This window comes from Phaethon aethereus (assembly GCF_964289735.1).
Source record: "Phaethon aethereus genome assembly, chromosome: 9".
NCBI classification, from domain to species: Eukaryota; Metazoa; Chordata; class Aves; order Phaethontiformes; family Phaethontidae; genus Phaethon; species Phaethon aethereus.
In genome coordinates this window covers 28,822,326-28,845,758 of record NC_138585.1, presented here as the reverse complement: position 1 = coordinate 28,845,758, position 23,433 = coordinate 28,822,326, and the positions used below count along the sequence as shown (strand labels likewise).

General features: G+C 43.6%; 3 protein-coding genes across 3 annotated transcripts in view; 1 reads left to right on the top strand and 2 right to left on the bottom strand.

The window, feature by feature from the left end:
* The window catches only part of MED12L (mediator complex subunit 12L), a gene marked incomplete at its 5' end in the record, with an annotated part of 156,147 nt that overhangs the window by 32,708 nt on the left and 100,006 nt on the right, over positions 1 to 23,433 (top strand). Inside the window, 4 exons of the mRNA XM_082003498.1 lie at positions 273 to 399; positions 2,473 to 2,687; positions 3,831 to 3,935; positions 4,966 to 5,142. Coding sequence (XP_081859624.1) covers positions 273 to 399; positions 2,473 to 2,687; positions 3,831 to 3,935; positions 4,966 to 5,142 — 624 coding nt within the window. The remainder of the gene's footprint in view (positions 1 to 272; positions 400 to 2,472; positions 2,688 to 3,830; positions 3,936 to 4,965; positions 5,143 to 23,433) is intronic.
* On the bottom strand, positions 9,357 to 10,340 carry GPR171 (G protein-coupled receptor 171; the record flags this gene model as incomplete). The annotated part of the gene is made up of 1 exon (XM_082003424.1): positions 9,357 to 10,340. One exon carries the CDS (start codon positions 10,338 to 10,340, stop codon positions 9,357 to 9,359), a length of 984 nt encoding a protein of 327 aa, XP_081859550.1.
* On the bottom strand, positions 18,382 to 21,353 carry P2RY14 (purinergic receptor P2Y14; the record flags this gene model as incomplete). Its single annotated transcript, XM_082003502.1, has 1 exon — positions 18,382 to 21,353. The coding sequence occupies one exon, from the start codon at positions 21,351 to 21,353 to the stop codon at positions 20,340 to 20,342; it is 1,014 nt and encodes a 337-aa protein (XP_081859628.1). The 3' UTR covers positions 18,382 to 20,339.

Below are 23,433 nucleotides of genomic sequence, written 5' to 3'. Positions count from 1 at the left end.
AATTTTTGCTTTTATATGAAACCGTGTCGTTGCAGATGATGGTACGTGTTTCAGACATTCCTTTTTATTAAGTAATCCGAAGTGATTAAATAAAACACCTTAGAAATAACCAAATTAGGTAATGGGAAAAACCTGTCGTTCTAGACCAAGTCTGGATTTTATGAAGAGGTAGGAAACAATCACATGTATTGTTGCCTCAAATGCAAATTGTGGGAATATTATGTGCATTTGTGTGTAGGTACATGCTTTTTTAAACGTATTTAACTCTGCAGAGATGTGGTGAATCTGAAGTCCTAGATGAAAAGGAATCTCTGTCTTCAGCCTCCTTGACAGGTTCCAGTCTTCCTGTTTTTCAGAATGTCCTGCTAAGGTTTTTAGATACACAAGCTCCCTCATTATGTGAGTATTAACTAATTTATATTCCAAAGTAGGTCAGAAGTAACTGGTCTGCTGTCTGGCTGCTGAAGTTCCTGTTTTGCTGTAGTGGTTGTTTCACAGTTTCCATGATTACCTGCTCTATTTTCATATGCACTTTTTTTTGGAAACTTCCTGTCTTGTTATGGGATCTTTCTGTGCTTTTTACTACTTTATTTTCACAAAAGGAAAATTGGCAGAAACTATGTTTGTTTCTGTTTAAGCTGTAAGAGGTTTGGGGAAATTACATGCGCTCTATGCATATTTAACATCAAACACTTGCCTCTCTGACACATCCACATTCGAGATGACTGACTTGGAAATTACACACAAGTGTTAAAGTCAAAAGCTGTTAGCTGACCAATAGGTGGATTGAAAAAAGGATCCTTGTTCATTGTAGGTTGCTCTGTGAAATGTCTTGGTCTAATGAAGCTGGCTGATATTATAGCTTGTATTTCTGGTATCTTAAGTACTGCTAGTGAGTGCATTTTTTTTTTTTTCTGGTGCCCTTAAAGGGGATTTTGAGTGGCTTGAAACATGGTACTGAAAACTCTCAACATCCGAAAAAGGAGAAACTTCTTAAAAAATTGTTACAGACTCTGAGGTATTGGCAGTGCTCTATTTTCGTGCCAGTGGTGACCCTGGTTTTAATAAACCATCCAAACTATTTGTGTTATTTAGTCTTGTGTTTCCGACGTGCTTGTTTCAAATGCGGTATCGTCCTTCTTCACACGGCTGGCTGCGCGAGGCAGGGCAGGGAGAGCAGCTGGGGAATGTTTGCCTTGCTTGAAATATTCTTTGGTATTTTTGAGCATTGGACAAGTTTTGTGGTGTTGTATTGTTTTAATGGTGGTTGAGCTTCTGCATCTCCAGAAATGAAAAGCATGTAACTGCTGTATTTTGAAGCAGGGCAGATGGCCTGGTCTGCGGGTGTGTGTCTTAGGATGCTCTTCCGTGCAGCATCCAGTCCGCACGCCTTGCTTTTGGGGGTGGGCTACGGCAGGCAGCTCCGGATGAGTGGGACCGGGGGGCTGCAGAGAAGAGTTCTGACCCTGAACTGGTGTGCTCTTGGGCTTACTGTGTCTGTGCTGCAGTGGAATGACAGTTTCTAAATAGAAATAGTATTACATATTGAACTAATTTGAATTTGTAAAGCATAATTTGCTTTTAAATAAATGCTGATGATTCAGATTTAGTAGTTCTGTAGCTGGAGGTTTTGTTGCCCAATAGAGTTGGTGTGGTATGAAGCTATTTTCTGTTAACTGCAATGTTGCAAACCTTTCTGTGGTACAGAACAAGTCAAAATAAATATAGCTGTGACAAATGAAAACTTAATAACAAAATTGTATATATTGTATTTCTCTAGGCTTTGCTTTGGCACTGGCAAAATAATGTGCATTTATTTTAATAAACTTTTTCCTGATGTGCATGAGCATGTTTAATAGATAAAATACACTACACTATCAAGCTGTAATAAAATACTGCTTTTACATCTTTGGAGGCCTGGCATGCAGAGATCTTGAGTTCTTTGAAAATATTTTTAAAAGTTTTCTGTTATGAATACAAAAGTACTATAGATAAGATAGTAACATTTTCTATAATAGTAATATAGTAGTAATAAGTAATATAATTTGGGAGGAAAGGACAACCGTTGGGTAGTCTGTCATAATCCAAAGCTTCAGCTTTAATTTTTCTTCGCACAAAGAATGCCCTCGCCCTATTCCCCCTCTTTTTAATTTTTAGAAGTATTTGAACATCGTAGTTAACTGCTGACACACATGCACCCAGCTGGTGCAGGTGTGTGCGGGGTAGGATGCTCTGGAGTCTGCTGCTGTCTGAAGTCTGTCCCGTGTGGAGAGCTGATGGCAAAGCGAAAACATGCAAATTAGATGGGAAATGTTTGGTCTGTGGAGAGAGAGAAACCTGTGCAGGATGCCCGAGATGTTTCAGTAGGCCTCTCAGATGAATTTGCTGGGGTTTGCGATTTGAATAGTTGAAACCCGAATATTTATAAGTTGAAACTACAGCCTAACTTTTTTTTTTTTTTTTTTTGAGTAGCTGACCCAAATAGTGACCATGAGAAGACAGAGTTTGTGAATTTGGTGCTGCTTTTTTCTGAATTCACTCGGCATGATGTTTTCTCCCATGATGCATACATGTGCACTTTAATATCACGTGGAGACTTGTCAATCACTGCAACTACTAGACCACGTTCACCTAATGGGGAAGCTGTGGATGAACACTATTCTAAGGATCACGATGTGAAACTGGAGGTAACACTTCATGCTATTTCCCCCATGTTCGGTAGTCTGTTTCATTAAATGTAGATTTTCACTGAAGTACTAGTATTTCAGACATGAGATACTAAGTTTTTGATCCGTGTCTCTTTATCTCTTTCTCTGTTTTTGAGAAGACTGAAAGTGATCTATTAGCTTCATTCTTGGACATAGCTGTAAATATTGCTGTTTTGGTGCAAGTATGCTGAACTGACAGTTGTCTGGTGGTCTAAATAACTTGGGACAAACAAAAAGGCGCAATATAGACTTCTCAATGTACCGGTGGAAAAACTTACTGGCAGATGTGCTTCAGTGAAGGGAGGGCTTTAAGCAGGAGTCGGCAGGGAGCCTGGAGTAAGCCCCACGTCCTCTGCGTAGTGTGGGGCGTGCTGGCACAGCGCAGGCGTGAGCGGTGCGCAGCCTGGTAATCTGCTCGCAGACCATCCGGAGCCTGCTGTGTGCTACACAGCCACCGGCTGAAGACTGAAGCCAACCCTCACGACTCATATGCGCACAGTCCAGGTGCAGACCCAAGTCCTACATCACGTGAACAGTTTGTAACCTTTTCTAAAACTAGTGCAAGAAGAAGGCAATTTTAAACTCAAGACTGTGGACCACATTTGTCCTCGCGTGACGAGATGTAGCCTGTTGTTCTGCTGTGTGGTCCACGTGGAGCCTGTGGGCAACTAAAGCATCCTCTTATATTTCTTTTTGATTTCTTTTGTGTATCTCTTACGTCAGTCTCATGGCCAAATTTGCCCTGCAATATGAGGGGTTTCTACAAGTTGCCTTTTGTGGTACAAAGAAGTAGGAAATAAATCTTGGGAAGGTATGAGAGTCAGCTTCCTGTTCTGTAGGTGTCCCTGGGGCAGAATTGCTCGTGGGGATATACTGTAAAGTTTTGTTCCCCCTTTGGCTCCTGCCCTTTTCTATGCTTTTGTGGATTTAGACTTGAGAAGTACTTTTGTGAGTTAAGGCTTATCATAAAGATTTCAAAGTCGGTATCTGAAAACTTCTTACCATAAATACTTTTTTCCTTAATTCTCAAATAGGTGGAGTGCTTGGGTTTACCTCTGATCGGTTAAATGGGTCTTCAATAAAATGTGACTGATATTTGTTTTTCTCTCTGACAATTATTAGGATCATAGTATTATGGAACGTATGGGCATTGACTCAGGAACGAATAGTATTTTTGATGATGTAGACAAGAGTGACTTTAAGGCAGATTTTGGTTCGGAATTTCCAGTAGGTTTACCTTTTGATTTTCTGCATGCCTTTGATGCCTGTGTCTGCTGCTTGCTGTTGCCACTAAACATCTCTCCATGCCCCTAGCACCACCTTGCTTCTTCCATCGACAGCCAGTGTCTCTCGGCATCCGGTCCCTGCCGACTGCCGTCAGTGCATCGCCTCCTTGCTCTGCACCTCTGCCGTAGGACAGCTTACTGCGCTCCTGTGCTTCCCCTGGCCGTGCACTGCATGCACACTCGCTCCTCTCTCCCTCCTTCCCTTCCTCCCCCTTGGCCCCAGCATATTCAGAGTGCTGTGCATTACAGGTAAGCATGAATAAATAAGCAGATCTACCCACTTTTTTTGACATCGAGGAACCCCGTTGATACTACTTGCTTTTCAAGCAAGTGTTCTGTTTTTTTGGCTTGTCTTCCAAATCTGTTTCCCCCTATCTTTTTCCTTACTGTTAGCCTGATTCTGCGTTACTCTTGAATCTCCTAGGTACTCTTGAATTTCCTAGTTTTTTCCTTCGGACTGGTCCTTGTTCTGCATCTGCGTGGACCCCTGCGCCCAGACCTATATCCGTGCAGACCCACTTGTAGGATATTGGGACCCCTGTTTCTGCCTGACATCTGTCATAGTGGTGGTTTCAAGCATATCCGTGCCTGCCTGCAGTGTCTCTTGTCACCTCCCGCTTCACCCTTTTCATTATTTTCCCTCAATTACTGGAATATCTCATTGTGTTTTCTGTGTCACAGCAGCATAAGAAGTGTGGAGATTGCTCTGAATCGTAATGCTTTTTTTCCTGACTGAATGCCGCTAGTTTAAAACTTGTCTAATAACAATGGAGATATGCATAGAGATATAATGTGTATACATATCTTAAATTTCAGGCTTCTTTACGATTGCCCTTGCTTTGTCTATCTTTGAAAAACCTCAGATGTTTAAAAAGTAACTAAGCAAGAATAAAATCGTATCTCAATGCAATTGCTGGATTTCAAAAGCTAGAGGTTACACTTACCTTAAACGTTTGTTTTACATGACTTAGATTTTTTCTCCGATGCCTGGGGAGTCTTGTGAGAATGTGAACTCTTCTTTAGACAGAAGAATTTCAGTTACCAGCGAGAAGTCAGTCAAGAGGGAAAGACTGAGAGAACTGATTTTTCCATCCAATTATGACCTCCTTCGCCATTTGCAGTACGCAACACATTTCCCTATACCTCTGGTGAGTGGCCTCTGTGCCTGTGCGCGTAACGGTTCTGCCTGATGTGACAGCAAAGCATTTAAAGGAAGAGCTCGCTGCCTGGAGGGAGATGGGCTGTGTGACCTCCTGGGCGGTTCCGTGACGCCGTTGCTGCCAGCGTGCACATGCTGCGTGCTGCGGGGTGGCTTTCGTGCAGCGTGCAGGCATCTCTCTTTCACCGAAAGGGGGTAGCTGGAAGAACGCGTAAGAGGTATAAGAACGTATGACGACTGACTCGGGTTAAGGAAGCAGGCGCCACAACAAAACCACCACGTTCCAGGGTCTAATGCAAGTTTGCTTAATAGAAAATTTGATACTGTAGTTGGACAGACGGATGAATACCAAAACACCTGAAGGAAATGGTTCTGAAATGTAAGGGACAGAATGGTGTTACTGCCTCCCACCCACTCCTTGTGGTTTCTAGCGTGGATTTTTGGCTGTTGCTGTTGTTGTGTTTGTCTGTAGGCTCATGGGAGCTGAAGAAAGCCCCATGCAGAACGTTCCAGATCCCAAACCCTCATTCAGATGACTTCTCATGTTTTCTACTGTGTTGGAAAAAGGGCCCAAATACCAAACAAGTCTTGCACTGGAATGTATCTACTTGAGAATAATTATTAATTATTTTTTTTTAAACAACCATGATAACTTTTTAACAATACTAAATCCTGTCAATAGAGTGTCGTGGTTTAGCCCCAGCCGGCAACTAAGCACCACGCAGCCGCTCGCTCACTCTCCCTCCCACAGCGGGACCGGGGGAGAGAATTAGGAAAAACCTCGTGGGTTGAGATAAACACGGTTTAATAGGACAGAAAGAAAGAAGGGAACAATAATGATAATACCAACAAAGGAATGTATAAGAACAAGTGATGCCCAATACAGAAATTGCTCACCACCCCGTGATCGACAGCCCGCCCCCGAGCAGCGATTTCCGCCCCCCCGGCCAACTCCAGTTTATGTACTGGGCATGACGTTGTATGGTAGGGAATATCTCTTTGGCCAGTCTGGGTCAGCTGTCCCGGCTGTGTCCCCTCCCAGCTCCCCATGCACCCCCAGCCTGCTCGCTGGCAGGCCAGCACAAGAAGCTGGACTGTCCTTGACGGCTCAGCAACAACCCAAAACATCAGCACATTATCAACAGTTCCTCATCCCAAATCCAAAACACAGTCTCACACTAGCTTCTGTGAGGAAAACCAGCTCTATCCTGGCTGAAACCAGGACAGTATCCACCCCTTATTCCATACCATTTACGTCATGCTCAGGTCCTATACTTTTCAATACATTCCAATTATTCATTATTACTCTTCCTGTCCTTTAATATATACACACAGATATCACTCTCTTAGTCCATGGGCCATCACTTAAAATGTCTATGGAGTTCAGTCAGTCCATGACTCTGGGCTTCATCCATCATAGCAGTCTCTCAGGGCAGGGGAGATGGTATGTGGTGTTGGATTGTCATCTGGCACGGTCCATGTCCATGATCTGCAGGTCGAAGATGTCGATCTCGAGGGATTTGTTGGGCGCAAGCTGCTGAAGCCAGTTCTGGTTTCATCACTGCTGCACGTTGCTTGGTTTCAGTGAAGCTCATTCTTCATCAGTCTGGGTGATTCTTACTATAATACCATTGATATGGTAGATAGCAGCCATAGTAGTAATGTCATTCTGAACAATTAACATAATACAATTCAAATCATTGACTGTTTTCACCCAAAATCAAGTCTCCTTGAGGTACACATCGGACTTCCCCATCCTTCCGCATTACCCACCAAGTGCACCCAGGTCCCTGGGCAAAGGCAATCCCACGAATGGGTTTGCCTTTTCCTAATGCAGGAGTAACCCAGACTGTCTTCCCCAGCATGTTTCTCACATGCACCACAGGGACTTTATCCCCTTCTACAGTACATAGAAGTTTTGATTGGGCAGGGCTGGCTCTATTAGTAGATCCCCTAGTGTTGACTAACCAGGTGGCTTTGGCTAAATGTTTATCCCAATTTTTGAATGTCCCATCACCCATTGCTCTCAGTGTAGTCTTTAACAGTCCGTTGTATCGTTCAATTTTTCCGGAAGCTGGTGCATGATAGGGGATATGATACACCCACTCAATGCCGTGCTCTTTGGCCCAGGTGTCTATGAGGTTGTTTCGGAAATGAGTCCCATTGTCTGACTCAATTCTTTCGGGGGTGCCATGTCGCCATAAGACTTGCTTTTCAAGGCCCAGGATAGTGTTCCGGGCGGTGGCATGGGGCACAGGGTATGTTTCCAGCCATCCGGTGGTTGCTTCCACCATGGTAAGCACATAGCGCTTGCCTTGGCGAGTTTGTGGAAGTGTGATATAGTCAATCTGCCAGGCCTCCCCATATTTATATTTCAACCATCGTCCTTCATACCAGAGAGGCTTTAACCGCTTGGCTTGTTTGATCGCAGCACACGTTTCACATTCATGGATAACCTGTGCAATAGCATCCATGGTCAGGTCCACCCCTCGATCCCGAGCCCATCTATATGTTGCATCTCTTCCCTGATGGCCTGAGGTGTCATGGGCCCACCGAGCTATAAATAATTCACCCTTATGTTGCCAGTCCAGATCCACCTGAGCCACTTCAATCTTAGCAGCCTGATCCACCTGATGGTTGTTTTGATGTTCTTCGGTGGCCCGACTCTTGGGTACGTGAGCATCTACATGACGTACTTTTATGACGAGATTCTCTAGTCGGGCAGCAATATCTTGCCACAACTCAGCAGCCCAGATGGGCTTGCCTCTGCGTTGCCAGTTGCTCTGCTTCCATTGCTGCAGCCACCCCCATAGAGCATTTGCTACCATCCATGAGTCAGTATAAAGATAGAGTACTGGCCATTTTTCTCGTTCAGCAATATCTAAAGCCAGCTGGATGGCTTTCACCTCCGCAAACTGACTTGATTCACCTTGTCCTTCAGCCACTTCTGCAACTCGTCGTATAGGGCTCCATACAGCAGCTTTCCACCTTCGATGTTTGCCTACAATACGACAGGACCCATCAGTAAACAGGGCATATTGCCTTTCGTTCTCTGGCAGTTCATTATATGGTGGAGCCTCTTCAGCACGCGCCACCTCCTCTTCCGGTGATATTCCGGTGATATTCCTCTATGAAACCAGGACATAGAGGAAGTGACAGTATGATGTGATAACCAGAGTTTTCTTTGCTTTAAATTTCTTACCCACAAAGTTTGGGTCCTGATTTACTGCAGGTGAATTGTTATGAGAATACTGAATGAGCTAGTTCTGTTTTGGACAGTTTTGAATGCTTGCTTAAAGTTTCTTTCATATTTTGTCCATTTTAAGGATTAGGCAAAAGATAACTTGATTTTTGTTTTGTTTCTGAGATATTTTTGATTTACAGATGGAGCTAATCCAGGTAGCTGGATTTTGCCTATGCAAACTGATTTTTAAAATTTTGATTATTGATTATTCTATTATTTTTTGGGAAGTAATTGTAAATTAGAATATTAATAAACTTAGTTGCTGTTTTATACATTTTTATAAAAAAACAAGCAAAGAGAACACACTTGCTCTTTATCTGAAATTTAAAATTTCCTTGAATTTTCTGTCATAAGACATTGTTAGCTTTTTTTCATATTCATTGAAGCAGCAGCAAGGAAAGGCAATGGAACTTGGCAAGAACAAGAAATTTATTTATAAAAACTGCAGGTTTGATGTAAGCAGATGCAAGATTTTTTAATCTGTGCAGCTTAAAATCACTTTCTGGAGTAAATAATGCGCTCTAAAAATGCTTTTGGGTTAACTGTATATGTGAAAACTTTGCAGTTGAAGAACTGCTGTTAAATAATCTCTTCACTTGATTGCACCAAGTCATTTAATATAGTGAGTATACAATATTTAACTTAGAAAAGGTGAGTTCAGGTGTTTACCATAAATAATTATAAGATGTGTTTGAGTCTGAACGTGTTGTATACTTAAGTGATGCTGCTCCCTGGTAGGTCATCGCCGGTACGTTGCACTATTTCTGAAAGGCGTTATCAAACACGCTGCTAGTTCAGACCTACTGTGTGAATGTGTAACAAAGCGGGTGGTGGTGGTCAAGTTTTTTCCATCTGCTTGGGCTTACGATTCAGCAGGAGCGTTGTTGACCGTGGTAGCCATGCTCGCAATTGCACAGCGGCTCTTTATAGTGCGGATTTGCACACTCTTCTTATGTATTTTAGAATCGGTACTTTTGCATCTGCTGTTCTCTTCTGTGTTGTTCCTCTTTGTCTGTGACGTCCTTTGCCTCTTGGGGTGTTGCAAAAGTCTCAGTAAATTTCAATCTGAATGATTTGGAAAGGTGGTAATACAGAATTGGGTCAAAGCAGAGGTTTGATACTGCAAATAGCAAGGTGGATTCTTTAGCTTTAAAGAGAGCTTGTTTCAGAGAGCAGCTGGTGATGGTATCGCTTTGACTCAAAGTGTAGGGGATACGAACGATGTGGTATGGAACAAAACACAGCAGGTAGCCTGCAGTTACGAGCAATATGTTGATGAGGGCTTTCTTCACATTTGCGTAACTCTTGCTGTATTTGTTTCGGTAGAGTTGTCTAACAACAAGGAAATTGGAAATCAGTATCACAGCCGAAAAATTCAGGAATATTGCAGTGCATATGAAATTAGTAAACACGTGCCAGTCTTTTCCAAATTTTGTTTTGAAATCGATGCATCCTGCACCAGGTCTTTCCTCAATGGTTTTTATTGGAATAGCCATGTTAGGCACTGTTAGAAGGAGAACCATTGCCCATACAACTGCAGACAACATCTTGGCAAATCCAGGCTCTTGAATGCGGTAGATCTTACAACTGTGCATTAGCTGAAGGCAACGATCCATGCTTACAAATCCCAAAAATATAATTGATAAATACATGTTCAGGTAGATGAAACAGGCTGTAACTTGACAGTGGAATATTCTCAGTTTCCAGGACGCAACTCCTAGGTCAACAATGATCTTTACCGGCAATGCCAAAGTCAACAAAAAATCCGCTGTTAAGAGGTTAATTAAGTAGATGCTTATACACTTCTGCTTCTGATCTTTTTGTGTGAATGCCCATAGTGCAAAACAACTTCCAATAAATCCCATAAGAAAAACCAAGTAGTAAAAATAGGTAAAAGGTTCCATTTCTTTACTGACATGGCATTGTGAAACATTGCTTAACATTGTAAACTTCTTGTGCAAGCTGGTTTTCCTGCTGGGAGATATCAAGAACCTGCAAAAAGAACCAAGAAGACATCAATGACATCAACTTTTCCTGAGCAACAATAGTTATTCTCTGAGAATTTTGTTTGATTAATTTCATGGAAAAAATGCAATTGGGAAGAAATATTTTTCTCTCTATTCATGCTGCTTCACAGATATTCAAGAGGGCTTTGTTCTCATGTTTGAAGAGTTTGGAAATGTATTAGTATTTGTTCTTGAAAGCATATAGACTTCTGAGAAACTTTTCCACTAGAGCAGTCTTTCTGAGTGTTTGGTTCCAACACCCCCTGCGCTCCCCCACTCAAAACACCAAATGAAAAAGGTTTGAATCTGTTTAAGATTAAGCACTTGGTTAATAGTGGTCATACTAAACTTTGCAACTTTTGAACAATTGAGACTATGCCTAAAAAAAGGGTAATATTTGTAGCAGTCTTATTCTATAAAAATGTATTAGGAGTTTTGAGGTTAATGCACTCTCAGACAAATGCGCAGATACCTCAGATAGATGAGCGAACAGTTCTAATCAGTCCTAAGTTTTTGCAAACTGCTCCCTCTTCCTACTTGAACAGAGGATAAATTAGTTGCATATTTATATGAAATCTTTAGAAAAAGCACATTTTGAAAACAGCAGCTGTTAAATAATTTTGCTCACTTTCTTTTTAGGCTTCACTAGAAATTATAGGGAAGAAAAGTAGAAAATTTTGGTCTTCTTCTAACTAAATATACTACTCCATGGCTGAGGCGGGGGGGGGGGTTTCTTTTTTGTTTGCTACACGGTCAGACTGCTGCATAGAATGTCTGTGGGAAAGGAGGCACATTCATTAGAATTTCTTGGAATGAAAAACAATACATTTATGTCTTGAATAGCATCAGGCTGCAACAGTTTCAATTAATATTTCATTGCATTGTTCCTAATTTTAATACACAATATGAGAGAACTAGTGCGTTCGCACATTTATTTCCTGCTGTCAAATATGTATCCAGATGTGTATAATTGGCAAACAAAAATGACTGCAGATACTCCAACGATTCGAAGTGGGGGAAGATGCAGCTTGTTTCTTGCAGTTGGCTTTCTGCAGGTGGTCTCTCTTGTCCCGAAAACACCGAAGTGAGTTGAATTAAGTTTGGGTGGGTGCAGGGTGGGTGAGGAGCAGGCAGCGCTGTCGGAGCTTGCTGCCGCGGTCCTGAGGGGTGGGAGTTTCCCACGCTGGAGCATGGTGCAGCCCCGCTCGTCCTCCACGGGGCGACGAGGCGGCCTGGGAAACTGAGCCCTGAAATGCTGCTGAGCGGGAGCCCCCAAGGACGCAGCGTGACCGCAGCCACGGACCGCTGACTACAGGCAAAGCAAAGGCTGTTTTGCCAAGTACTTGAGCCTGACTTTGTACGCGTTTGGCACAGTTAATATTTCAGGCTGTATATTGGTGTAGATCTGGATAGGCTGGAGCAGACAAAGACTAGAAGCTCGTACCTGTCTTAGTGGTCCCTGGGGTCTTCTGAGCATTAGTCTGCAGAGGTCTGATGTCTCTCGGCGACTGCTCTCGCAGTCCAGTAGCGCGTTAATCTTTTCCTCTGGCTGCGTCTGCTGGTTTTTTAAAACGTGTCTGTGGTTTTTAAATGTGCTGATTGACGCAGTTAAAACCAGCATTCAAATAGCGAAACCACGTGGAAGTTACCTAACAGCGAGGTGACAGAAAACTAACTGTAAGCGTTCAGGGCACAGCCCAGAGACCTCTTTTTCCTCTTCCTCGCGGCGGGGCGGGCGGCACGCCGAGGGCAGCGCCTGCTGCACGCTCTGCCCCGCGTCGTGCTGCGGTGCGCTGCTGCTCGGGCGCTCGGCGCTGCGCGGGACTAAACGGGGAACGGTGGGGAGAAAAATGGCTGCGGAATAGCCGAGTTAGACTTGTTGATGTGGCCAGTAGCAGGGATTATTACAATTATTGCAATTCAAAATACATCGTCGTGGAGGAAGGATGGTCAGAGTTGCTTGACCTGTCCGCATGAAAGAGCCGGCAGGGACGGTGGGTAGTGCTGGGAGCTGGCTGACACCTGGCAGACCTGAAGGCAGTGCAGTTCTCACTCTCTCCTCCTAACTTCACGCATCAAGATTTAAGTTTAAATGTTTATCATGTGTTCATGTATGTAAGGGTGACGAGATGTGTACAGTTTGGTCAGCCCCGGCATGTGGACTTTTTCATGTAATTCCTAAAACTTCATCAGGTTAGTCCCAGATCCTTGACCTGCGGCTGTAGATGTGTGACATCAATGGCTGTTTCTTTGCTTTTGTTTTTAAAAATCTGAAACTCTCCCCCCCCATATGTCTTATATTTAAAAGCTATCTGGAATCGGGGTTTTGCAATGTAGTTGGCCCGTATGCATTATATTATTCCTGCATGAAATTCCAGTTTTTTTCTAGAGTTGCAGCCTAATTTGGAGATATAAAGGCACATCGTGATTCTACTGATAGCAATTAAAATTCTAAGCCTTTGGACATTTGCAAAGCACTATTAAAAATAAAAATGACACATTAGGGATATAGGGGAAATGTATGTAATTAAGCTTTTTTTTTTTTTTTTTAACCAGGAGAAGATGCCTTAACACCAGGCTATGGGGCTGAGGTACTGACGACGATATTGAAACCCCAAAATTAGTTAGTTAGTACTTCGTTGTAGTTGAGAATCCACAGGAATTTACAGATCTCATACCAGAGCTTTGTGAAGAAACAAATTAAGAGTGTCTGGTTTTAAGTTTAGTCATAAGCTTGAAGTTCAGACCATATTTGTCAAAACGTTTGCAAAGCTTCATAACCTGGAGTCATCCTGTGTTCGGTTTTGAGCAAACATGGACTAATTTTATAGTGTTATGCTCATCATGCAAAACTGATCTTTCCATATTGTAGGTTTTTTTCCTTTGGTTTTTTTTTTCAACTTGAAATGTAGCATTCAGTCTTTTTTTTTTTTTTTTTTTTTCCCACGTGTATGTGTGTGTGTCTCTCCTTTTCTGCAGTCAGTTTACAGCCCAAAAAACTTTTCCAGGTCTAAAAAGGCAAGGTGGTGGTTAGGTAAACCTGTACTGAAAAATAGTCTACACTTCCTACAGAAATGTTTTGGGAGGGGAAGAAACATGGGAACGTGAGTCTACTGCGTCGTAATTCTGTTTTTATCGCGAGTCAGTGTCATCCTCTTCCCCATCTACATGTCTGATTTAAAAGGCCATTTTAGTTCATCAATTACAGATACAGATGGTAGATTTTGCTGTAATTAAAGTTGCTGAGCACTTCTCATCATAAAACCCTATTTTCGGTGGTTTAAACTCCGCTGAATTTTTTACTTTGATTTGAAATTTTCCATGATGCATGCCTGCTTAGGCTGACTCCTGGGATTGAGGGGCGGCGCAAGGAAGGGAAGGTGTGCTGGCGTGGGTGGGAATTCAGCCAGAATGATTAAATCATTTCTGAGAACAAAACTAGAAAAAATGACATCTAAACCTCAAGAAAACCCTAAATCTGATGACCTTTAAAAGAGCATCAGGAGCCCTGTGTTTTGGACACACCAAAGATTTATGTGAGTGGTCCTTGCGTCAGGATCACTTCCGACACCTCCCCACATTTGCGTATTCATTTTGAGGAAGGTTTCACATCCAGAAGAAGCTTCCAGAGGCTTTCTGGAGCTCTGCCGTTAACAGGCATGGACCTGTTTTCCTTCCGAGCACCCTCCGCTGCAGGTGTGGTCCGGCCGAGTGCCCGCCGCTGGCTCGAGCAGGGAGCGGTGCCCGGGCGGGGGGAGCCCGGGGCTCCGGCGTCGCAGAGCAGAGCGAGCGCGGACTCGCTCCTGGGGGCCGCGGGCTGCCTTACCTGCAGGGGCTGCGGAGGAGCTGGGAGGAGGGGAGGGGTGTCGGAGTAGCCGATATGGATGGGGAGTGAGTGTGGATGTACCTCGGAGTCCTTGTGGGTTCTCCTCGCCTGGGTTTGACTCTCTGGAGCTGTGAAACGTTACGTCGCAGCGTCGTGTATGGGAGTGTTCGGGCTGCGCAGGACGGCACTGCCCAGGGCGTGGGAGAGCGGAGGGCTGCCCGGCCGGGCTCTGCTCGCTGGGGATGAGCCCTTTGTGCAACAATTGCATGACATCCCCGGCACGGGCTTGCGGTGTGCAAGTGCTCGGGCTGGCTGATGATCCCCCCAGGAGATACCACCTTCTGTTTTCTCCTTCCTCTTCAGCAGGTCGCCTCGGGTGATTTACTTAAGGCTCCTCAGATAAAGGTTCTTTAATTCAGGATTAAAGTTAGTTAATGATGCACTATAAGGGGTGGAATTAAGCTTAAAAGAACAACTTTCTTTAATTTTGTATTGGAGGAGCACAGGCAGGGTTGCATGCAAATGCATTTGGAGTATGTTTGTCCTTATTTCTGCGGCTGCCAGGTGGGTGCAGCTTATGGTAAGGGGGTGCCTCCGCGACACTGGTTTTTGTTGTGTGCTCCTTGTCTTCAGTGCTGGAGAACCTTAAAGGTTAACTAGCACTGGCCAGACACAGGTGTTCAAGGCTCTGTGTGATCTCCTGCCTTTAAATGAGGAAAATATATAACAACCTGTTAATCCATCTGTTAGGAAGCTAACTACTGATAGGAGAGGAAATGGCCTCAAGTTGCGCCAGGGGAGGTTTAGATTGGATATTAGGAAACATTTCTTTACGGAGAAAGTGGTCAGACATCGGAACAGGCTGCCCAGGGAGGTGGTGGAGTCACCATCCCCGGAGGTGTTCAAAAAACGTGTAGACGTGGCGCTTCGGGACACGGTTTAGTGGGCATGGTGGGGTTGGGTTAATGGTTGGACTTGATGATCTTAGAGGTCTTTTTCAACCTTAATGATTCTGTGATTAATGTTTGAATCTATATCATTCATATCCCTGTTTCTTTTAGATCAGGAAGGTTGTCAAGCATAGAGCTTCCTGGTTCCTTTATGTAAGGCTCTTGAGCCTACTTTCGATGCAGTTACAAAAGTAAGGCTTATTGGCACGTTGTCCCCACGTGGACTCTCTGTCAGATTTCCCAGCGTCGGGCGCAGTGGGAGAAAACTGGGAGAAATTTCACCCGCGCTTAGGTGGGGGATGGTAACTGTAAGCTTCCTGCCGCGTGGGATGCTGCTGGGGGAGCAGGAGACCTTCCCTCTCCTAGGAGAAGCATCCTTGCCACCGTGTCCTTCCTCCGCTGCTTGGCACGAAGCAGCCCGAGTGCAGGGTCAGGCTGCCGGCGGGAGGGCGTCGAGCCCCGCAGCCCCGCGGGAGCCGTGCAGGCATGGGCAGAGCCCGGCGCGGGCTGTCTCCCGCGGGCAGGTCTCCAGAGACGTGCTCAGGAGTCGGCTGCGGCAGCTGTGCCGGAGAACGTCTTGGGGTGGATTACTTGCGGGAGGGATGTTGTTCTCCCAGGCTTCACTCTGTATAAACGTGCTGTTAACGGCAGCACAAGTTTGAGATTTAATTTTGAGTTTGAGTTTTGATTTCTTCAGTGCGTGTTTATGTGCCTCTAAAAGCCAGACAGATGTGCGTGCGTAGAAATTTTGCAGTTGATGTATGATAGAGAACTGATGGGAAACCCTGGTTTTATCATGATTTTGTATCATTTACATGATGTTAGGCAGGAAAAAACACTTGCAAACAGTTGATCTTCTTTCAGCTTATCTTCAATTGAGAGAGAAGCAGTCAAAATCAGAGTCAGAGGCACAGTAATGAGCAAACGGTACAAATTAGACCTGAGAGAGTTTTCCCCTCTTCTGTGCAGGGCTGTCACACTCACCGTTTCAGTATCGAGGTATGTCTTTGAGGAGCAATCTCTGAGTGGTGTCTTTGCCATCCTTTAATCATGTAGCCAAGAAGTTTTTTTTTTTCATGTACAAACATGTACAAAATAGCAAGCTTAATATTTTCTGTTACCGCTTTTCATGACTTTCATTGACAGTTTAAAATTTTTTATGCCATTGTAATGCCTGCATTGTAAATGAAAAATAGGAGTGATCTTGGCACAGGGTAGGTATGAATTCTGAGCAGAAACAGCTATTTCTGATGAAGAAAAAAATGATTCATGTATTTATTTCAGAGCATAAGGAGGTAAGATGTGTAGCCTGTGTCACTGAGTCTGTCAGAGAGCGGGGATCCGGTCTGCTTGGTGAACAACGATGTGTGAACTCGAGGTATTTCGGGTAGATAACCACATCCTGGGGATCAACGTCATCGGCAGCCAGCAGAACACACCCGCCTGCTGCCCAGTAGTGAGCAGCTCCTTAGCCTGCCCTGTCGCCTTCCACCAGTTATCAAAATTTAGTTTTTCAAACAGTGTTTTACAGAGATGCAGTGCCCTGAAGTGATGATTATTAGATGTGCTAATGAAGATATTCCTATAAAAATAATAAAGGACTTGACTTATTTATTGGAGTGAGTTGGGAGAATATGTGTGAGGGTGTTGGCAGAGGAAAACGAGCCCTTCCCTCCTGTCCCTTCTGCGTTAAAGTTAGCAAATACAAGGGGTGCTCCCTCATTACATCTGCTGATTGTGACTGTGTGGCCTTGTTAGGTAGATTACAGTGGCATCCACCTCCTCTTTGGTGAGTTGTTTTCTTACAATAGAGGTAATTTTTTGAGATGACATCCTACAAAATTAAACCCTGTGAGAGTCTTATTGCTGACTTCTGCACAACCAGGATTTTTTTATGTCGAGGCCGCCGTGGAGTGAGCTTTCTGTCCTGAAATGGTATTTGGAGCAAGGATTTCCATTTGCTAGGTTTAGCTCTTCTGAAAAATGGCTATGCCTTATCAGTGGCCGAGAAAATGGTCCATTTTGAAGCCTTACACCACGATATTAGCATAAATAACCCATTGCACAGTAACTGCAGCATTCTAATTTATCATTACAACAGTGTAATGTTGAGTTGGCTTCTGGGTGGATAGCTGTGCACTATCGCTAAAGGCTAGGGCAGGTTTATGAGGTGATGCATAGTTTAAAATGTGAGACGTTTATCGGCTTCTTGAAGCAGATTTATGCCACCTTGCCTGGGTAACTGTCTCAAGGTTTTGAACAGCAGAACAGTGTCTCCTTACAAAGGGATGACTGGGAACTCCACCGGGCTTGGGGGAAGAGAGGCTGAAATGTGTGAGCACAACTTTCTGTGCAGATGTGTGTGATGCTCGTGGCAGGTGCAGGCTTGTTCTTCCCAGGGGCACCATGCCTTTGCAAGAGATTCCAGGTCCAGCTAAATAACAGCTCTCCAATGAATAAACAGACCAAAGCCAGCTTCTTGTTCCTGCAGTGCCATGAGGGAGTCATGAGTAAGTCAGGAGGATGAGTTGCAGCTGGGGACTGGGTGGCCGTCGAAAGGGAACCTTGTTCAGCTCTGGGTTACCCATAACTTTCACTGCAAGAATCTTAGGGAAGTTCTTCCAGGTTGTAGGTTGTCAAGGCAAGAGCTGCTACTTAGTGCAACCACAGGACTTGTGGGTGTCTGAGGAGCTGGCTAGGTTTATCTGAGGCGTGATGCTCTGGGAAAGGTGTGAAAGAGTTATCTTAACCCAGTGCAGAAAAAAAATTGGCCCCAAACCTTTCCACCCCAGTTCATATAGCAAAGTAAAGAGCTGGGGAACTGGAGAAGCTTGGTTTAGTAATGGTGTTATTTGAGACTTGCCACACGCAGGGTGGCAAATTGCAGTAGGATCAGGGGTCACAGAAGCATTTTCTGACTAGTGAAGCTATTGGAGGAAGATTTTTTCAGAGAGAACCAAAAGCTAGAGATTTAGTGTCACTTTTGAAAAAGTGTGTTGGTCAGCATCCTTTCCGCTGCGTGACCATATGTAGATTTTTGTCCTTCTATTAGCAGTGATCTGGTGGGGTCAGGAAACAATTTTACAATATAAATGATTTTTTCAAAGCTTGCAAAGTAATTAAAAAGTTATACCAATATATATTGTGGAAGTGTGTTCATCTCTGTATGCCAGTGTTCTTTTACAGCTGCAGTTATTTAGTTTTACGTAGGCAAATACCAAGCCATGCCATGGAAGGAACTAAATGTTTTTGCCGTAAATGACAAAAAATCTCCCACAAAGCAACAGATTCCCTTCCCCAACAGGCTATTTCCCTTGCTTGGAGGGAAGAGCCTGCGAAGTCTCAATTTGACAAGAGTCAGGGAGCTCTGAAAGAACCATATAAATAATCTTTTATGTATTTTCTTTAAAAAACACAAGCAAAACGTAGCCTTCCTCTGCCGTCCGTAAGGGCTGGTCGGGCTGAGGATCCCCCCGGCCCCTGCGGTCCGTGAACGTCCAGGCTCCCTGTGTGTCGGGTGGTGTGGGGTGGGACTGCTCTTCAGGCAAGTGGGAGATGGATGGAGGTCAATGCGCTCCACAACGGTGTGTCTAAACTCAACAGAGGTGTCCTGTCTTGTAGCCGAAACAGAGTCCTGAGTGATGGTGGAGTACTGTTACTGTCGGCCAGTGGTCTCAGGCCAAGAGAAGTTACCCAGAGCCTTGGAGAAGGTTCAAAGACCGTATGTTTAAAAATCTTTCACCCTGAGAGATTATCTGCTCGGACTAAAATGAAACACAGTGGCAGAAAGGTGAAGCACATGTTATTTCTGTTTTCTGATCCTATATCTTCTTTGTTAAGTAAAATGAAAGCATTCAGCTTCCAGAGCCACTGCCTGAAAGCTTTTGTGGGTACTTTATGCACTGATGTGTTTTCCCTGTACAATGATAAAATCAATCAATCAAAAAAAAAAAAAAGCTGCACTGAAAAATACAGTTAAAAAAGAGATTATATTTACATATAGAAGATTGGCATCTTTCAGCTATTGCCTTTGTACAGAGAGGAATGCTTTATCACCGTGCCAAAAGCATGGAAAAACCAACAAATCATTCTTTCTGGATTTAAATATACCCCAGAGTTTCTAGACAGCTGTACATGTGCGTTTTCAAACGGCTCCTTGAGTGTTCTTACCTCCTCCTGCAACAACAGCTAGGGAGTTACTAAAATCTCAGTCGGTTTGGCATGAACGTTTTGGTGTACACCCTGCTATTTCAGAGAAGTCTTGAGGAATAGGGTACAGTGTAGCTGTGGTATTTAGTTTATAGAATGATCCTCTTTAAACACTTGCTTATATTGAGCATCACATTTTATAGAAATATTCTGACATTTGGTGCCCAAGGGTGACAAACGGCCATGTCTAATTCTTAATTTTATAGAATGTTTCCCTTAAGAAAATGTGTGTGTATGTATATATATGTTTTAATTTTACCAAGGGTTTTTCAGGCTTTGTGCAGATCTTCGAGGATTTGATGTGTATTTTTTCTTTTTTTTTTTTTCTTTTTCTTTTCCTTATCTTTCCCCCCCCCCAAGTTGTTGGAATAGAGTCTGTCGTTACGCTGCACGTTGCCTTCAACCCTTTGTAAATACACGAGAGAGCTTCCCCTCAGGGTCTCGGCCTTCTTCTACGGGCTGGCGGAGGCCAAGGCAGAGATGCTTGTGCTGACTTCCTCACATTGCTTCTGAGGGTCTGCTCCAGCCAAGGTGGAGCGATCAGTTGTTCCCAGGCCCTTCAGGCTGGTTTGTTGATCGCCACGTGCATCGTGCCTGGCTTCGTGAGAAAGAGCAGCAAATCAGTTTGATTATTGGGTCTGTTGGATAATCCTTTCAGAGACCCATGGCCTGGAGCTCCAGAATGTGTTGTTCCAGTTATTCCTCTCTCTTTTTTTTGAGATCCAGATAGGTCATACCGCACCATAATGCAATCATAGCATCAGCTGAAATAGCACGTAGTAAATATATTGGCAACATGCAATAATGTTTTTATACAGAGAAATACCACTTGGTATTTTATGCTGAAACCTCTTCTCTGTTTTATTGCTGGTTCTCATCTGTTCAGTTTCTTTGAGACATGTGCATTCTCGAAAGACTTTCTGAAACAGGGATTATTTTATAGACCTGAACCTACACTATGTTTATACTGTCCCGGAGTGTATTTGATCTTCTGGATTTAGAAACGTCGACCTCACTTGAAGTTTTCAGCTTGAGATGCAGTTTTTGATACAGCTTTTCTTTAAAGGGTACGCAGAGGAAAAAATAAATAATGGGGTCAAGGCACACATTTGCAGCAGACAGTACAAGAGTAAATTCCTTTGCATAGAACAGCGTTTTTTTTAACTGGCAGTTGAATTGTGAGCTAGTTTGACTTAGAGTGTATGGTATTCTGCAGAGGTGATAGGGTACAAAGCAAATGACAAATACAAACATGATACTGAATATATTACGGCTGGTTTTTCTCTTGGTTACATCTGAGTTCCTTCTGAATTTTTTATAAGAACTATATATCTTTTTTGATATAGAAGTGTAAAAAATGATTAGCAGAAGAAAAACAACCCAGAAAATCCCTGTGCAAATATAACTTGATGCTTTGTGCCACTGTCTGCCAAGCTCACTTTTAAGACCTATACATTTTCTGGAATAATTGTCTTTAGTGATTTCATTAGTTAAAATCATATTTGGAAGTGATATAAGCATTAACAATAACCATATGATTATAGACACCACCTTACTGTAGTTAACTGTGTGAACATAGGAGGTAAATAAAGGCTTTACAATTTTGTAGTATCTGTCAAAACCTATGAGGCCAAAAAATGTTATCCCGATATACATGTTTGTATAAAAAACAACAGCAGAGTATCTGCACACAAACGTGTTGAGCTGTGGAGGTGCAATTTCTGAATCGGCAAGAATTTTGAAAGGAAATGTTAAGCTCATTAGGAGATCAGCAACAACGATGTTTTTGAGATAGACAATAAAACTCTTTTTGCTAGAAACATACAGAAAGATCCATGCTGCCACACCGTTCAGCAAGAGTCCTACTATGAAAATTAAACAGTAGACCAGGGGAATGACTGTCTTGGTTATTACTGTGCTGTGACTGCAGCTGGCTTCCGAGGCATTTGTGCTGGAGTTGAACATCTTGCAATATCTTTGTTCCTAGAAGCAGAGAAGGATTATCTCAGTAAGATAAAATGGTGCTATGCTTTCCATTAATTAGTATAACATTTCTACTTTTACTTCAAAATAAACTTGTCATACTTCTCAGAAATGACCATGTTTCCACACCAGATCATTTCCCGCAGGGATGCGTAGTTAGTATTTTCCAAGTGGTGCCATCTCACTTTTTGATGATGTTCAAGGGCATGCTGCTGTTTTGAACAGAGCATCCATTTGCCTCTCGGTTTGACTTTAATCCAGTGTCTTCAAGCCCTTTTCTGCGGGTATAAGCCTATGCGCTGCGAGCTGGGAGGGGAACTGAGCCACAGTGATTTTGTGACTCTAAATATATCTCATTAACCCTTAAGGACCAGTCTGTATTTTTAGCACTGGTTTACCAGGAAGCATGTGAGGGATATGAATATTCCTTGTACAAGTGTTTTGTTTTGTACACAGGCATAAAAACCACTCTTCTGTTAGTCAAGTGTGGAAATATGTAGTGTATGCCAATATTTTCTAAAGTTCACTTGAAACAAACCCATTTGTGCAGCTAGCACAGTTTACTTCAAACTTTTACTTTTAGTAGCACGACACACGAGAGTGTGTCTGTGTGTTAGCATAATGTAGAAGCTAAAACTCTAGTCATCAAGGCATTTGCTTTTGTTTGATTGGGTTTTTAAAGGAAAAAGATGGTGTGGAGAGCGGGTGTTAGAACTACTACGTGAATGGGTGCGTTAGGATTAGGCGGTAACAATGGGTGGCGTTGGGGTGTTATTGCTAAAACTAGAAGGATCTCCTGGAAAAGCACCAATAGCGACTGGCGTTTTTATTTAAGATGGTAACACACTGTGTTTAAAAACTGTTCTCTTCCCATTGCTGTCTGCTTTGTACATGTTTTCCTCCTGTCAAGCTGTCTAACCAGGACACTCTCCCTGCATTTGATGTGTTTAGAACTTGGTCCTGCTCTGTAGGGTTTCCTAAAGCAAAGTACCTGGAGGTGGGTCTTTCTAGGCTTGGACTTAGTAGCAGATATTAAATGGCTTAGGAAGTTCATGAAGTATTTCTTGTGCTGAGGTGTCATACAACAAAGGATTATTTCGGAAGTGTGTGATTAGAGCTGTGGACATTAAAACTTTGTAAAGTCTGTGCAGTATGGAAGACACCCTAGCCAAATTTTACATTTGATACCAGCAGATTTATCAACTGTCTGTGGTTGAGAAGGAGGTGAAAGTCCAAGCTAAATTTTGTAAGTCTTTCAAGATCAATGGCATGTCCTTACCTTTCTTGATTTGACTGCTGTGGTGCTCTTTGTTAAGGGTCTAGAGTGCCTTCCATTCTCAAGCACAGGGCCTCTTCTCTTGCTGGGGACCTATGTGAGAGACAGGAGAATACAGTTGTTAGAGCTGTGTATCATAACGTAGGACAGCGTAATTCCGCGGCACTGAGGGGTTCCCGCAGCGCAATGCCTGTTTAGACTGTCTAATGATCAGCACTGCAGACAAGTCTTCAGATCTTTCAGGAGGGCTTCAAAATTGGTTAGGGACAGAGTCATAGAGCAATCATGTTCAGCCTGAAGCTCCTCGCTGCGTGGGTAAGGCTAGAGGCTTTTGTGTCCCCCCTGCTGGCATCACGTCATTTGTGTTCATGATCAATTTTGTCTCTTTTTGTCATCTAGTCACACCCTCGGCTCTTTCTGAAAGGCCTTGTGCCTACTGCTCTGAATAATTCAGCATTGATAGCGAGCACTGTCACCTCCCTAGCCTGTTCCCTCCACCAGTCGTGGGTGCCAGCGTGGATCCTGTATGTGGTACCACGAGGGCTGCCTCCTGTGCTCTGGTAAAGAACCAGTCTCCCAGAGAAGCCTTCATGCAGCTGCTTGGTGCTTCTGGCTCCTCTTAATCACGGCTGCTGCAAGGGCCGCACTCCTCCGCTGCTGCGTGGATTGCAGCGGTGGGCTGCATGGAGTTGGCAGAAGGCATGCTTCCACTTCATAGAGGAGCTGCCTGACATCATGAGAACATCCTCTTCTCTCGTGATAACGTGAGAACTTGCAGTGGCTCCA